We start from the raw sequence: 17,199 nt of genomic DNA, 5'->3' as shown, positions 1-17,199 counted from the left end.
GAGATAGGCCTTGCAAAGAGTGAGCACTCAATAACCATTAGCTGAACAGAATAATCCAATCAGCAACCAAATTAATGGCTGTAAGTGAATTTAAAAAATAATTTTTAGGGTTTTAAATCTATCCTGCATGTCCTCCTGAGAAACAGATCACAGAGTTGGTAGACGTGTCAGTACTGAGACAACACTAGGAATACAGTAGGCTTCCACTCCTCTGATTTGCTCTTTTAATATTTTCAAATACACTACAGACATAGAAAAAAATTCAGATGCATTTTTTTCAGATGTCCTTTGTGATTATTAGAACAGTAAAACCTAAATAAAATGTATTATATCCTTACTGGTTCTTTCCCATCCATGGCTTCGAGCCAGAGCTTCCGATTAGCTTCTGAGAAGGCCTGCAATGTGATGATCCCGTGCCTAATAGAAACACATATTTTATATATTCAACTTATTCCTGTTATGTCTTTACACATTTATCATTTTTAAAATTGTTATTTAACTATAAAGGTAAAATTTGAAGAAAAATCAGGAAAAAGAAAAAAAGAAAAAGATAGAAAAGAGAAGAGAAAAGAAGAAAAACATTTTAAAAAGGTAAAAAAAAAATGACCTATACCTATCTTTCAGAAAATCACTGTAGACACCAACACACACAAATATTTTTAATCCTACTGATCACAGGTGGTAAAGCAATTTAATGTTCTAGGTATAAGAGTATCTGAAGGAAGTAGTTTTAAATTATTTCCCTGAAACTACCAAAAAGGCTGATAGCTAAATTCAGCCAATTTCAAAACCACCTAAATGTTCTACAATATGAGAATAATTGAGGTTAGGATCCCAATGTGGTACAACCTAGTCACTAAAAATATCATAATTACGATGAGTATATAGCAATATGGAAAGCCTCATACCGTAACTATTTAATTAATAATAAGATACTGAAACTAAAGTGTTTAACTAAAGCATGATCACAATATTATAATTACCCATTTAAAAACAATTATCTCCCATGCAGCCACTCTGAAATAATTACTTGAGGATGTACTTCAAGAGAAACAGAGTGGACAAAGAGAGGGAGGAAACTGATACAAGAAAGACAAAGATATGTGATCCAAATACAGTGGAATTAATGCAGTAATTAACAGTGCAGACTGTTCAGAAAATAAATTTAAACAGGAAATTAGAGGGCTCCGTGATGAGAACATGAAGAAGAATTGATATACATGGCAAATAATAATCTATCTATATAGTAGTCTCAACCAACCATCTAAACAGAAAAAGACTTTCTACTAATGAAAATAATTCTAGTCAAAATTGTAATAAAAAGAAAATGTTCCAGAATAAATCTAAAAAATAGTATGTGCCCTGGCCGGTTGGCTCAGCGGTAGAGCGTCAGCCTGGCGTGCGGGGGACCCAGGTTCGATTCCCGGCCAGGGCACATAGGAGAAGCGCCCATTTGCTTCTCCACCCCCACCCCCTCCTTCCTCTCTGTCTCTCTCTTCCCCTCCTGCAGCCAAGGCTCCATTGGAGCAAAGATGGCCCGGGCGCTGGGGATGGCTCCTTGGCCTCTGCCCCAGACGCTAGAGTGGCTCTGGTCACGGCAGAGCCCAGTCGGGCGCATGCGGGAGTCTGTCTGACTGTCTCTCCCCGTTTCCAGCTTCAGAAAAATACAAAAAAAAAAAAATAGTATGTAACTCTCCAAGGTGAGTTCAATTCCCCATTGATTATTTAATAACTTTAATGTAACACCGGTCAAAAATCCCAAAGGAGTTTTCTGAAGAGGAAGAGAAACTTAATAAGTAGTTTCATAACATATGAGAACACAGGTCCAAAACAGGTAACACAATTTTAAAGAAGCATAAGAATGGGGGTCTTGCACTATGATAGTACAAGCTATTGTATACGTAAGTACATACAGTATGTAGAAGTGTATATATTATGTCATAGTATATATAGAGGCCACACACAAAGCTAGAGTATTGAGAAAATACAGTAGTAATGCAAAAGGGGAAAAACAGATCATGAAATAGAACAAAAATCAAAAAGTACATGACTTCTTGTTTCTATTCTGCTGTACTGATCCAAGAAAGGAGTAGAGTTAAATATTCTCATTAGGTTATAACCTCGGATATAACTTATGTCTCTCCCAATATCCTGTGGCTAAGGATGTCCAGGACAATGCTTTATACAGGGTCCACACTGAATCTCACTGGCTGCAGGAGCTAGTGAAATTCTCAGCTGTGCCTTAGTAGTCCTTGGAAGCAAGACCTTCAGGCTTCACAAAAGTCTACAAACAGGCTGCCTGACTGGTGGTGGTGCAGTGGATAGAGCATCAACATGTGATGCTGAGATCCCAGGTTCAAAACCCCTGAGGTTGCCAGCTTCAGCAGGCTCATCCTGCTTGAGTGCAGGGTCCCTAGCTTGAGCGTGGGATTGTAGACATGACCCCATAGTCACTGGCTTGAGCAAGGGGTCACTGGCTCAACTTGAATCCCCTAGTCAAGGCACGTGTGAGAAGTAATCAAGGAACAAATAAGGTCACACAACTATGAGTTGATGCTTCTCATCTCTCTCCCTTCTTGTCTCTCCCACCCTCTCCCTCTCTGTCTCTAAAAAAAAAAGAGTCTACAGAGAGGCTGAGCCAGGAATCCTGCCAATGTTCTCAGGCACCTTCACTGTGATGGACTTCCCTGAATCCGGTCACTTATACTGATTTTCCAGAATTCGGGGTCCCCAAACTTTTTACACAGAGGGCCAGTTCACTGTCCCTCAGACCATTGGAGGGCCGCCACATACAGTGCTCCTCTCACTGACCACCAATGAAAGAGGTGCCCCTTCCGGAAGTGCAGCGGGGGGCGGATAAATGGCCTCAGGGGGCCGCAGTTTGGGGACGCCTGTTCCAGATTCTTCTTTGAGTAATGTTACTTTTTTGCTAGCATCCGGTATTTGATTTATTTTTTTGAAAGCATCATGCAATGTGCATTTGTTGAATGGCCATGTAAAAGAACGAAACAAACATGTATAGTTTCTAAAAAGAGATTTGGAATAAGCACTTGTATAGTGTTTCACATTTATATTTAAACAGAGAAACAACTAAATATAAAGTAAAGAGAAAAGCTCAAACCTTTCAACTACTTCTATGTCAAAGCAGAATCGTTTGTCAATTGAATCTGTCTTTCGACGTATACAAGATTTTAATTTAAACATTTCTGGTGAGCTGGTAACAAGGCCATTCTGAAACAAGAAGGGGAACATGTGTTGATACAATGACAAGGTAAACTCAAAAATATTACATCTTCTACCTAAAAGCACTGTACTGAAATGTAAACTTAAGAGTATAGGCTATGTCTCAAGGCCATAATCACACTCTGTCCTATGAACGAGACATTTTGCCCAATTATAATATACCAAATTATTAATTAACAAATTCATTGCATTTATGTATATATTTATTCAAAGTCTGTGATATGTCTGTTTAGTACACTTCAATATATTTACTTATAATATTAAGTTCAGATTTAGAGAAGGCATGAAATTAGAGTTAGAGTAATGTCACAATTAGATATCCAGAATGTCTGTCAGGATACAACAGTGTTGCTCTGTATCAAAAGTTCCTAGGTTGCTGAGAGATTACTATTGTGTGTGTATGTGTGTGTCTGTATTAGAGCCTTACAGTATTAAAGGACAGCTGGCAAAAAACCTTAAGAGAGCTACTAAAATAATATAGTTCTCACATATAGTTGCTATGATGCTATTGCTATATCATACATACTATGTGATTTCTTTGTTGGTAACAACTGCTACTCTGCTACTAACACTAAGACACTTTGAACAGGATCCAACATAGGCTCATAAATAGGAATTTTCTTCTATACCTGAGATGCCACTTTTAAGAGGAATGTTTGCCTAATGGCTGATTAATTCTACTTTCTTTGCCTGTAAAAGTCTTAGATTTATTAAAAGAACTGTGGCTGGGTCTATTTGATATTAGCTCACTGACTCACATGAGCTAAATTTCTGGTAATCTTTCTCATGAAACTTTTAGAGTAGAAACTATGAGTGATTATAGCATTTAATGACTTCTCACGATGGTGGCAATCTAAGTTTTCCTCTGGTATGTTGTCCTTTACTTTTTGTCTCTCCACTTGAATTATTAAACTCTAAAGAATACCAAGCACAGGAAGTTTCAAATGATGTACATATTTGAGCATGTGTCTAAGGATCAAGGTTTATCTGCCATGATCCATACCACGTGATGGGCGAGTCACTTACTCTCTATCATCTTGATTTTCTAATCTGTTAAAATAAGGCCAGACTAAATAATCTTTAAAGCACACTGTGTTCCATATTGTTCACTAGCCATGCGAGCCATTCAGGGACCAATTTACTCTTGGAGTAAATGAGCGTCGATCGATTTCTTCTGACAAACTTCATTGGCCAGCATTTCAGTAAACAGTACACAGCAGTGCGGAAGGTGAAAGGCTTGCAGAGGGGAAGCGGCCTCCCATAGAGGCCATCTGGGGGAAAGATGCACAATCCCTGGGCCTGGTCCAGCCATTGACAGCCCCTCCTGGGCTACTGGCCAAGCAACAGCATAGGAACAAATCTGCTACCAAGGTTATGAGATGTTACCTCAGTAGTCTATTGAATGATCCCTACCTTTGATTCAACTGCTTATAAACATCCATGGCCATGGTAAAACAAACAAACAAACAACAACACCCTGGCCACTTTATTTTTTTAAGTGACCAAGGTCACTAAAGTGAGAGAAACTCTTTTTTAATTGTTATAAATTATATACATGTTTATTAGAAAAACAAGTACACATAAATTTTTTGTTTGTTTTACTTCTATTTCTTAAATAACCTCAGTACAAATAAAAACAAAGAACAAAAACTCACCATCTTCCCGCTAGACTTCATTTCTGAAACACTCATTGTGAATGTTTTACTTCCCTTATCATATGTGCAATAATGTTTAATCCACGTAAAACCAAGTGGTCCTAATGGAAGGAAACAAACAGCGTGGATTGTTAATAAATGACTGGTATCGAGTTTGCACAGTTTTGGACGCTATGATACACGACTGAGCATTTCCATAGACTAAGTCAGTTGGAAACTTTTACTGAGTGAGAGTGAGAAAGGCAATATGGAGGGAGAGTGATAGAGGGCAGAGTGTCTTGAAATCAAACAATTTGGCTTCACTAGCAGCTCTGACACTCTGTAAAGTCAAGAGTTCCTTTAGATCTGAACTTCAGTTATCTCATCTGTAAACGTGGGATATTTATATCGCACTGAAGTAGAAAGAATGAGAAATAACAGTCTGAGTTACTATAAGTGGTCTCCTTCTTGTCCTCCTTTCTTGAAACTGCTAGAAATACCCTGTTAAAATTTGATCATTTCACCCCTTTGTGCAAACCCCTCGAGTGGTCTCCTATGTCACTCCAGATAAATATCAAAGAGCCTATGACTATCCCTCATTGTGGCTCTCACCTCACATCTTACTACCTTCTGCTCCATACACTCAGCTCCAGCCACCCTGGCCCCTTGCTGCTCCTTAAACACAGTGAATGCATTTCTGTTCCAGGGCATTTGAACTTGCTGTTCCCCTAGGCTGCACTGCTTTTCCTTCAGGTATCTGCATGACTTGCACTGTCACTTCCTTCAGGTCTCTTCTTAAATGTCACATTCCTGATACTGCCTTTCTTGTAAAGATAGCTTGCCTATCAATGCCCACGCTTTGGTATTTCTTGCTTTACATTCTTAGCAGTTATCACTGTCTAAAATATGATAAATTTTACTGATTTATCCTATTTACTGTTTTTCTCTGCTACTAGAGTCTAAGTCTCTAAGAGCAGGAAAATGTGAGGTTCTGCTAACTGATATATTCTTAATCCTTAGAACAGGGCCAGATATATAGTTGTCGCTCAATAAATATTTGACAAATGAAGAAATGAATCACTCATCTTTCTCTAAGACTTTATTGATTTTGGAGTTATTTGCTCTTACCACTAATCTGAAAAAAAAAGTGAATCCAAATAACTTTGTAAAATGAAAATGTTTCACTGTTTACAGAACAAGAAAGTTTTATATGTATAATGCTCACATTTTCCCCATAAGTACTCTACGACCCTTCCTGCAGCACACCATGTTATCATCCTATGTTCTCCTTAAGGAGGGGTAGGCTACTGCTTCACCAGGGTGTAGGGATGCATCGTGAGTTCAGTTTTCCCTATGCTGCTGCTTCACCAGGGCGTAGGGATGCATCGTGAGTTCAGTTTTCCCTATGCTGCTGCTTCACCAGGGCGTAGGGATGCATCGTGAGTTCAGTTTTCCCTATGGTGCTGCTTCACCAGGGCGTAGGGATGCATCGTGAGTTCAGTTTTCCCTATGCTGCTGCTTCACCAGGGCGTAGGGATGCATCGTGAGTTCAGTTTTCCCTATGCTGCTGCTTCACCAGGGTGTAGGGATGCATCGTGAGTTCAGTTTTCCCTATGCTACTGCTTCACCAGGGCGTAGGGATGCATCGTGAGTTCAGTTTTCCCTATGCTGCTGCTTCACCAGGGTGTAGGGATGCATCGTGAGTTCAGTTTTCCCTATGCTGCTGCTTCACCAGGGTGTAGGGATGCATCGTGAGTTCAGTTTTCCCATGACCAAGGTGAGAGACCTTCAGTTTTCGCATAGACAAGCCACTGATCCTGTATCCGAATGGCACAGTGGCTGAGTGGGTTGAAACAAGTGTAGCTTGTTTTCTATGAAACTTCTCCATCAAGGGACCCATCCTGCTCAACACCTGGATCTTTCCAGCAACAATTACATACGATATTATTGCTGCTTTGGTTTCACAACCATATATTTAAAGCACGAAATGGAAGTGTAAAAGTGCACCTCTTGAGAAACGTGTTTCATGAGCAATTGGAATTTTTTCCCCCTGTAATAACAGTGCCCTTGGTGTCAGGGCTTTAGCACTTAAACCACTACAGATTTTAAAATTAGTGGGTTCAGCTGTATGCTTGCAATCATAAAGGATTATTGCTGTTAACCTCAATTCTGTTTTAGGAAACATTTTACACCATATTACTTAACAATACTTATTGATAATTCCATTACATGTTGTGTAAAATACTCAAAGGCTTAGAGCTGATTAGCCGGAAGTGGCTGGATGGAAATCCTTACAGTGACTACTACTTTGTGATTTATGAAGCAATATTAGCCATCATTTTGAAGCAAGGCTGCTGTAATGCTCTGGTGATACTTTAAACCTCAGTTGTTTTTTCCAGCCTCCATCCTAAATTCAGAACCTCAAGCATTCAATCCTCAAGTATGCAACACACACATGCGACTTGCTTTAAAGTTCGCCAGGCACTAGGCCAGGGCAGATGTCCTTAGACTAGCAATTCGGAAGTCCCTAAAAAACCAGTCTTGGAAAATAAAAATTTATTATAGCTCTGAATTTCCAAAATAAAACAAGTTTAATTATCTTACCTAGTAATCATCTGAGGTTGCTGAGATGCTGTTTACGAAATGGGAGGAAATGAACATTCACAGAATACCTACTAAGTGCCAAAATTTTATCTAAGAACTTTTTAGGTCAGATCTTATGTATATTATTTTACATATATACCTATGTATGTGTGTGTGCGTGTATATATATATACACGCACACACACATAATGTATATTACTTTACATGTATTTATATATATATTGTTGTATATATATATATACACACAGCATCAGAACTTCAGATGGTATTACTTCCCTCATCAATAAAGCAAGTGGTTGCAGTTGTTCTTTTTAGGGAATACTATTTCTCAGGAGTGGTCATAAGAATTAAATGAGGTAAGTATAAATTGCACAGAGTAGTAAGTATAAATTGCACAGAGTTAGAGCTCATGGTAAGCAGAGTCGTATTACTATGCAACACTACTGCTGATAGAGACATTTTACAGACATTCTCTCCAATTCTTGCCGCAGCATCATTACAAGATAGACATAAGGTCCTGGCCGGTTGGCTCAGTGGTAGAGCATCGGCCTGGCATGCGGGGGACCCAGGTTCGATTCCCGGCCAGGGCACATAGGAGAAGCGCCCATTTGCTTCTCCACCCCCCCTCCTTCCTCTCTGTCTCTCTCTTCCCCTCCCACAGCCAAGGCTCCATTGGAGCAAAGATGGCCCAGGCGCTGGGGATGGCTCCTTGGCCTCTGCCCCAGGCACTAGAGTGGCTCTGGTCGCGACAGAGCAACACCCCGGAGGGGCAGAGTATCGCCCCCTGGTGGGCAGAGCGTCGCCCCTGGTGGGCGTGCCAGGTGGATCCCGGTCGGGCGCATGCGGGAGTCTGTCTGACTATCTCTCCCCGTTTCCAGCTTCAGAAAAATACAAAAAAAGAAAAAAAAAAAAAAAGGATAGACATAAGTCTCCTTCTTGTAAATGAGGAGACTGAGTTCAGAAGGTTGTTTGCCCAGAATCACCCAGTTAACAGGTGGCAGGCATGAAATTCCAATGTATCAATAGTTTTGTCTGGCTTTGGAACCCATGCTCTTCCTGGTTAAACTCAAGTCTGTGAGAATGTAATGTAATGCGTGCCTAGAGGTGGGTAACATAGAAACCACATCTTCAGACAAAGTGGAGCTCTGTATCCAAACTGTAATGATCAGTCTCGGCCCCATCACAGCCATCTCCATTTGTCACTCAGCTTACAGCTCTGAGAGTTACTATTGATCACTGGTTGCTGACTGCATGAGTTTGCCTTCTGCCTTTCACTACAGAATAAACACCCTGAAGCTGTATTCCTCATTTCATTTTCTGTCCCCCACAGAACTGATTCTCAGTGATAGCAACAGAACAATCGATACATCTTAGTGGTCAAAGTATTGAATTACAAATGTTTTCAAAGACTCCCAATGGAAAGGGACTTTGAATATTTGTCCCTCATGTAAAAATAATTCTGAAGCCATATAAATACATTAGTTTTTCTTTTTAAATCCCTAGGGAAGGGGAAGGGGAGTGATAAATGGGAAAATGAAGAAGGGAGGGATTATATCAGAGCTTGACAACACTTTTGAAGGTGAGGAATATGTTCCTTATGTTGACTAAGGTGATAGTATTACAGGTACATGCTACGGCAAAACTTTTTGAACTGTACATTTTAAACATGTAATTTATTAATTGTTAATCGAAGCACACTAAAGCTGTAAAAATAATGCAGGGTATACAGAGAAAATTAAGATAGAAAGAAAGAGTCTTGGGAGCAAGAAGGAAACATAAAACAAGAGGATGCTAAAGAGAGAGGCAGAGTCTGACCGTGGAAGCCTTGCATGCCTCGCACTGCTGAGGGGCCATCAAGGCGGGCATCAGAGCTGGCATTTTAACATCTGAAAACAGACTGTTCAAGGTAGAGAGTTACGAGAGAAAGTCCCAGACCCCAGCCCTCCTGGGCCAGCAGCCCTCTACCATCTAGTCCACGCAGTAATAAATGCCAAGTCTGCTGGATCGAATCATCATTTGCTTGTATGCTACCAACAAGCGAGCACCACCTGAGCATGTCAAAGGGGAACGGGTTGCGTTTTAGTGACCATGTTGCCCTATGTCAAAAACTTTTACAGCTGACCTACCTCCAGCTTTCCCATCCCGAATCCTTTAACTACAATATAATATAGTACTAACCAAAATGGCAGGGAGATGTTAGGGCAGTGCTATTTCATGTGGTTGGTAGGTCCCAAAAATTGAGAAAAGAACAGCAAGTGCAAATAAGCACTTCAAATATTTTACAGCAATTTGACATTATTGCAAAATCCAAGCACATGTCTTTGTGTTTTACCAAGAAATTGGTCCATGATAGATTGGGGAAAAAAAATTGTTCCATCACCACAAAGTGTATGAGAATGGGGCTTTAAGGCATATCTGGTTTGAAATAGCTGATTTAGTCAGACAGGTTCCACTTAGTGACAAGTATCATGCAGAAAGGACTCTCGTAAAAACAATTTTGAATGGCTTTTTATTTATTTTTGTGAGAAAAACTTTCTTAGTGTGTATGAGGCAAGGATAATAGTGCTCTATTGGGTCTGATGCTCATTTCCTAACCCGAAGAAGTAAAGGGTGCCAGTCTGACATTATGCAATTGCCAATTTCACTCCTGAAAACTGAGAAAAAGAGAAGTCAATGAAAGAATGCTGCTGGAGGGGAAAACAATGATCACAGTCACCGGAACAATTTATCTGTGTTGGGCAAATGAGTTTGTAAAATTTGTATTTTTTTAGTTTGCTCACTCTTATTGTTAAAAAATGGCGCTGGGCAGCCATGTGTGGCTTTCCCTCAGAGCAGGACAGTTGATTGCAAATTGAGGATTGCATTCCTGCTTGGGAGGGGCCATTGTTTTGTTACTGTTTGCTGGAGGAAAGGTTTCGTACCAGAAAGTTTTGAAAAGAGAGGAGAATATGCAGAGTGTGGAAGAAGAAGCCAGTTTTGCAGAGAAGAAGGAGTACAGATGGGGAACCAGAGCTGAGGGGCTTTGTGAGCCCCACTGAGACTGGCGGGCCCTTTGATTCTAGGAGGAACCGGAGAAGATTCTCCTGGTTGTAGAACCAGAGATTGTGTCAGGGCTTTGGGAGCTCTGAATGTGTGTCTGCTCGTCTGCCAGTGCGAGACTTTAATAAAGGAATGGCCCATCATTTTTTGTCTCCACTGTTTCTTTACCGTCTGTCTGAATTCAATGGGAACTTGCATGTGAATGGCCATGATGGTGGTAGCCACAGGCCATACAATCTGGATAAAGGCTTTGGTTTTAAATTGTCCATCAAAATTTTAATTGAGATATCACAAATTCTAAAACCAAACTCATGGTACCCTATCATCAGTAAAAGGTTAAGTTCCCAGTTCAACAATATACCAACTTAGGGAGATCCTGAGAGTTGAATATGAAAAAATGTTGCCACTGGGGTGGTGACGGTGGCAGAGCAGACTAAATAAGACAAAGCTGGAAGGGATCCCAGGCTTCCTACTCAAAGGAAAAAATACAACCAAGTCACATAGAGTGGAAACGGGATGCTAACCATGGGAGGCATTAAGGTATGGCTTTGTGACTCACGTTTCTCCTGGACATAAAGATAGCCTTCCATCGTCCACTGGCTGGGTGGTCTATAATCTTGGTTGGCAGATTTCATCCTTTGCATCAACCGCTCTACCTCTTGTCGAGTACTTTCAAAATTATTTCTTGTCTTGAGTAAATAAAAAGAACAATTTCATTCATTATTTCCTACCTGTTTGGAGGAACTGAGAATCTCAAGTTCCAAAACTGAAAATTATGCAAAGGATAGCCTTGATTCTTTCAGCACTACTCACCCACATCCATGACCCGCTGTGTTGAGCCCTTACAGCTAATTTTGAATGAATGGCTTTAGTGAAACTTCTGCATGCTTCTCATCAAATTTCTCAATCTTGATCGCAATCTGTGTGTGTGTGTGTGTGTGTGTGTGTTATATGTTTCTTCCTATTTCCTACTCTAACATTACTACTTAGTGACCAATTAAAGCATTATAAATATGCTATATTTATTAAATAAAATTTTATAATCACTAACACTCAGGGTAAAAAAAGCAGATGCACAGGGACTTATATTTCTTTTGGGGAATAAAAGCAAATTAAATTCACATATTTTTATACATGTAGCATGCATAAAAAATAAATTCATTGCCCTTATTCCAAACACTTTTGAAAAAATATCCCTTAGCTTGATTTCCAGAAATCCTAACATAGTTATCAAGAGATCAGGATATAAATTAACTAATAAAAATAAATAGGTATTCAAGGTCTAACTTCTTGTATTGCAACTAATAATTTACTCATGTTACAGCAAGTTTACTTAGGGTAAAAAATAGAAAGCCTAAGGCTTCTCTACGAAAAGGTCTTTTGTATTAAAACCACATTATCTCAACAATACATGTTTGGAATCATAAAAATCATCACTACCTAACTCTAAGACTTTGCTTTGGTCCATAATAAAAGAACTGATTTTTCTAAATTGCCACTTTTGCTACTTTATACTCTTTTCAACATAAAGATCAGAATTTTTTCTTATTCCTTAGCTGTTGTCAAATCCCAGGAATCTTAAGATAATTGCATTTAGTAGGAAGATAAATCATAAAAATACTTTGACTTTAATAATTTTCTCTTTTAATATTTACTGAAAAAGCCCAAATGCATTCCATATTGAAAAACAATGGAATGAAATGCATGTGAAATTGATTTTGCAAGAAAATCTAGGTTAAATAAAAAGGAAAAACTCAAAACACAAGTAGAATAAATCCAATTACATATTGCTCATGGGACACTCCAACTTTGTAGCTCTATTTATTGGACATCTCCACAATGGCAAAAATCCGATAAACAGTGAACGCCAAGCTTTCTATTGCCAAGCTTTTTATTGAATATTAAGTGAGAGCATTCCAAATTATGTTGGCTATAGAGTAGTAGACAGGGTTTCAGAAATAGCTTTTCGTTTATACAAAATCCTGAATAATCAGAAATTTATTATTTGTCACATTTGGTAATAAGAAAATGGGTTGGCTAATATTTCTTTTTTATGTGGTATTCAGCAGCTGCAAACCATAATTTATATAACTCTGTAATCAGATATTAAAAGAATTGATTAGACAACTTTACAAAATAAACCCTGATAAGCTCTAGCCTTGGTACATAGAGCGCTGTTCTGCACACCAAGGTCACAGGTTCAATCCCCAGTCAGGGTATATATAAGAAGTAAACAATGAGTACACAACTAAGTGAAACAATGAATTGAAGCTTCCTTCTCTCTCTGTCTCTCTCTTCCCCTCCCTCCCTTCTTCCCCATTCTCTCAAATCAGTGAGAAAAAAAATAATAAACCCTGACAGAAGCAGATAGAATATTTGTAAATAATTCTCACTTCAGTTTTAAAAGTTAGTTTTAAATATTTCAAATTATGTTCAGATTATTTGAAAATAAAAATATCAGATATATTATATGCAATTTCATACAGAAACAGGATCTTAAAGTGCTGAAGTACAATCTTCATTTTATAAATATAGAAATGCTGCCCTCTCAGTAAAAAAAAAAAACTTACCCAAGGTCACCCAGTTAAGTAATGAGAACACTGTATAAAGGCAAAAGTTTCCATATTTCCAGGTGTTTATATCTCAGTAGTATTTACTTTTGTGATATTTTCTACCATACATTGTTCTGACATTAAGATCGGCTCTTTCCTTGTGTACTTTCAACCAATAGTTAGAAATCAAAATATTTGTAAATAAATTTATATTATGGCTTTTCAAAATTAGTGAGGTTTTACTGTACTTTGCTACGTTTTGGATAGACTCCACCATTTGGCTTGGTTGTAACTTAGTTGCGCTGTGTTCACTGGTTCACCAAGCGGAGGCAGTGAGAACAGGGATAGGCTTACATTCTGCAAGTTGAACTGCAGCTGTTGTTTATATGGTGCAAATTCCTGGGCGAGTTCATATCCCTCGTGGTAAAAAGTAAACAAACCCTGAAGGAATGACAAAAGCTGCAAAAATAAAGAGATAAAAAAGAAACCATGAAAACATGTTTTTAAAAAAAGGATCATCAAATGTAATAAACTGGGGAAAGGACACTTCATTCGAATTCCTTAGCTAACAGATTTTCAATCTTTTTGACAAAGCTGGTACTAAAATGATGGATGTGAAACACAAACCACGAGAGCTGATTTTTACTTCCTTTTTAGCAGATAGTGATTTAATTTTTTAGTCCTGCCATGGACAGCTGTCATGTTAAATATTTGAATATTCAAATACATTGGTTATTGAGGAGAGACCCTTACTGGCGATGAAGACCAAAGAGAGATATGTTCTACTCTAGAAGAGCTAACCAAAACAGGGAGATAAAACGTGCATGTGAGGAAGACGAAATAGGAAGTTAGAGATAAGAGACACCCACGAGAAGGAATTACTTTGGCCAGGTGAAATGAAGGAAAGTATCACAAGGTGGCAGTACTGACTTGGGTATGGAACGTATTTTTCCTCGGAGTGGGAAGAGGGCAAACCAGGAAAGATAAGACAGAGACAGATAGGATATTTCTTGTAAGAGATAAAGTAAAACACTCCCTAGAAAACCACAATTTCAACGATCACTGCCTTTTTATCACTGCCTTTTTATATGCTTATTTACAATGTTTTAATTCATGCAGTGAAAGTGACTCTCTACACAGTTATAGGACACAATTGTTGATAAGTTATTACTGAAAAATTGTTTATTTTTTTAAATTTAGTTCACTGGGATTTCATTCCACAGACTTGTCCACCAATTCAATCTCATCCTCAACCTCTTTTAACAATAAAATTAAAAATTAAAAATATTTCTGAGAAGTGGCTAATGATTTTCTGATTCAAATAGCTTGATACATTTGTAATCTATTGTTTTAAATTAAGGAAGAAACCATTTGAAATTATTTACATCTGGAAAAGCAAGGAAGTTGAGCTAAACATTGACTGGTATGTGTGTTAAGACTTCCAACAAATAAATTCTGGTTTCATCTGAAAACAAGTGTATGCTTTAATTGCTATCACAAGTCAACGTACAATATTATGTTCATTTCAGGAAGCATTCAAATTGGTTTTAAGCTGTTATATTTTAAAAACTGTGCATCTCTTGTTCAACAGATCCTAACAATGTTGTCGAATATATCATTTGTCAATTTGAGAACTATTTTACACTATCAATTTTATACCAACTGAAAATTAATACCAAAACTAAAAGCCAATAGATTATCCTTTACTAAAGTGATATTTCTCAAATTATTCAGGAACTTAAAATATACAAACTGCACATATTGTGGCCCAATTAAAAAGAACTGTAGCTTATAAAACTGAATTAGAACATACTTTTAATTAACTTGGAATTGGATATGTAGATGTACAGTTTTTCAGAGACAAAATAAGAAAATACTTTTGAAGTAAAAAGAGAACATTGGTGTTCTAAATATCCAAATAACAGGTTATGAAGTTGTTAAAAGGAGTATTATTTCATGTTTTATTGTTTTGTTTTGTTTTTTACAGAGACAGTCAGAGAGAGGGATAGATAGGGACAGACAGACAGGAACAGAGAGAGATGAGAAGCATCAATCATTAGTTTTTTGTTGCAACACCTTAGTTGTTCATTGATTGCTTTCTCATATGTGCCTTAACCGTGGGCCTTCAGCAGATCAAGTAACCCCTTGCTTGAGCCAGCGACCTTGGGTCCAAGCTGGTGAGCTTTGCTCAAACCAGATGAGCCTGCGCTCAAGCTAGCGACCTCAGGGTCTCGAACCTGGGTCCTCCGCATCCCAGTCCGATGCTCCATCCACTGCGCCACCACCTGGTCAGGCTATTATTTCATGTTTTATAATTAGTCCAAATTTAGGCTGACTTATGAACTGAATGTGATACAAGGAGATGCTATTCTAATACCATCCTAAGGACAAAGAGTTGAATGAAACAAAAATATATTTTAAGAATATCTGCAATAAACCTTTCTATAGAACACCCAATTCCCTGAGACCCATCTAAATAAATGTCTTTATTTGCATGTTCTAACAGAATTCAGATGCTCTAAGTAGCACATAAATATATTTTACTCTCACAATTCATGCAGAGCCTCCATTAGGGAATATACAATTCTTTGGAAGGTACAGAAAAATTATATTCAAAGAACCACCCACTTTTTCCTTTTGTTTCACATCTACTTTGCAAACAGGATTTGGGAAAGTTTAATAAAGACAGCATGCATGAAATAACTGCCTCTAGATGGTAGCAAAATTAAATGTGTTTTTTTTTTTAGGTTTAAATACATACAAGTTCATTTTCTCCACAACAAATTCCATGAGGCTAAATTAAAAGAACTTAATAAGACAGCCTGAATCTTTAAGAATTGCATTTCCCACGTCATTTTCATTGCTCAGTCCGCCTCAGTGGGTAGAGTGGTGGGGAAAGACTACCACATTGAGACCAGTCCTGACCTTCACTATAGTAACAATAACAACTACAAACTACTAGATAGGTTAGGTTTTATCATAATATTAAGGAAGTCAGTCACTTTTATCATCAGGAAAAAGTCATGTAGCGCTTTATTATTCCCAAGGGTTTTAGAATCAAATACATTTTGTCATTCCAATAACCTGACCAAATGTGAAAATTGTTACTGCATTTATAGATAAGTAATCATTTAGAAAACCCATTACAACTCAGCAAAGGAACAAATGTTCACCATTTCCCAGACCATTAATCACCAGGTTTCAAGCTTTCAGGGCTCACAGTTCCCAGTGACACTGTGAATGGCAGAGAAAAGTGAGAAAGGGCTTCAGCTGGCATGAGAGTGAGGGGAGAACCCCAAGCACCTGCTGCAGTAACTGCAGATGACTGTGATCCAAACTGAGCAGAGCACGTGGTGAGAAAAGGCTTTCATACCGTGATCCAGTCCTCATCTCCTAAGAAATTAATCACTGAAAATCCTAACAACTCCATTAAAGAAATTACTAGAACTAATAAGCAAGTTCAGTAGAGTTGCGGGATACAAAATCAATATACAAAAAACAATTATATTTTCATATACTTGCAATGAGCAACCTGAATATGCAATTTAAAAACAATTCAATTTGGCCCTGGCCGGTTGGCTCAGCGGTAGAGCGTCGGCCTGGCGTGCGGGGGAACCGGGTTCGATTCCCGGCCAGGGCACATAGGAGAAGCGCCCATTTGCTTCTCCACCCCCGCCCCTTCTTCCTCTCTGTCTCTCTCTTCCCCTCCCGCAGCCAAGGCTCCATTGGAGCAAAGATGGCCCGGGCGCTGGGGATGGCTCCTTGGCCTCTGCCCCAGGCGCTAGAGTGGCTCTGGTCGCGGCAGAGCGGACGCCCCGGAGGGGCAGAGCATCACCCCCGGTGGGCAGAGCCTCGCTCCTGGTGGGCGTGCCGGGTGGATCCCGGTTGGGCGCATGCGGGAGTCTGTCAGACTGTCTCTCCCCATTTCCAGCTTCAGAAAAAATACACAAAAAAAGGAAAACAAAACAAAACAATTCAATTTACAATAGCTTCAAAAAAATATAAAATAATTAGGGATAAGTGCTTTAAAAAGAAGTACAAAATTTAGAATATGAAAAGTACAAAACACTGTTGAAAGAAATTAAAGGACTAAATAAAAGGAAAATATTTCATGTTTATGAATTGGA

General features: G+C 38.6%; 1 protein-coding gene across 1 annotated transcript in view; it reads right to left on the bottom strand.

Annotated features, from left to right (window-relative positions):
- Nucleotides 1-17,199, bottom strand: part of ARHGAP42 (Rho GTPase activating protein 42) — a 283,181-nt gene that overhangs the window by 37,010 nt on the left and 228,972 nt on the right. The window contains exons 7-11 of the mRNA XM_066371165.1: nt 13,427-13,531; nt 11,080-11,209; nt 4,899-4,999; nt 3,122-3,231; nt 339-417 (exon numbers count right to left, since the gene is read on the bottom strand). Of these exons, the coding sequence (XP_066227262.1) occupies nt 339-417; nt 3,122-3,231; nt 4,899-4,999; nt 11,080-11,209; nt 13,427-13,531 (525 nt within the window). The remainder of the gene's footprint in view (nt 1-338; nt 418-3,121; nt 3,232-4,898; nt 5,000-11,079; nt 11,210-13,426; nt 13,532-17,199) is intronic.

This window comes from Saccopteryx leptura, chromosome 1 (assembly GCF_036850995.1).
Source record: "Saccopteryx leptura isolate mSacLep1 chromosome 1, mSacLep1_pri_phased_curated, whole genome shotgun sequence".
Taxonomy (NCBI): Eukaryota; Metazoa; Chordata; class Mammalia; order Chiroptera; family Emballonuridae; genus Saccopteryx; species Saccopteryx leptura.
The sequence above is the reverse complement of the archived record's forward strand: the minus strand, read 5'-3'. Positions and strand labels throughout refer to the sequence as shown.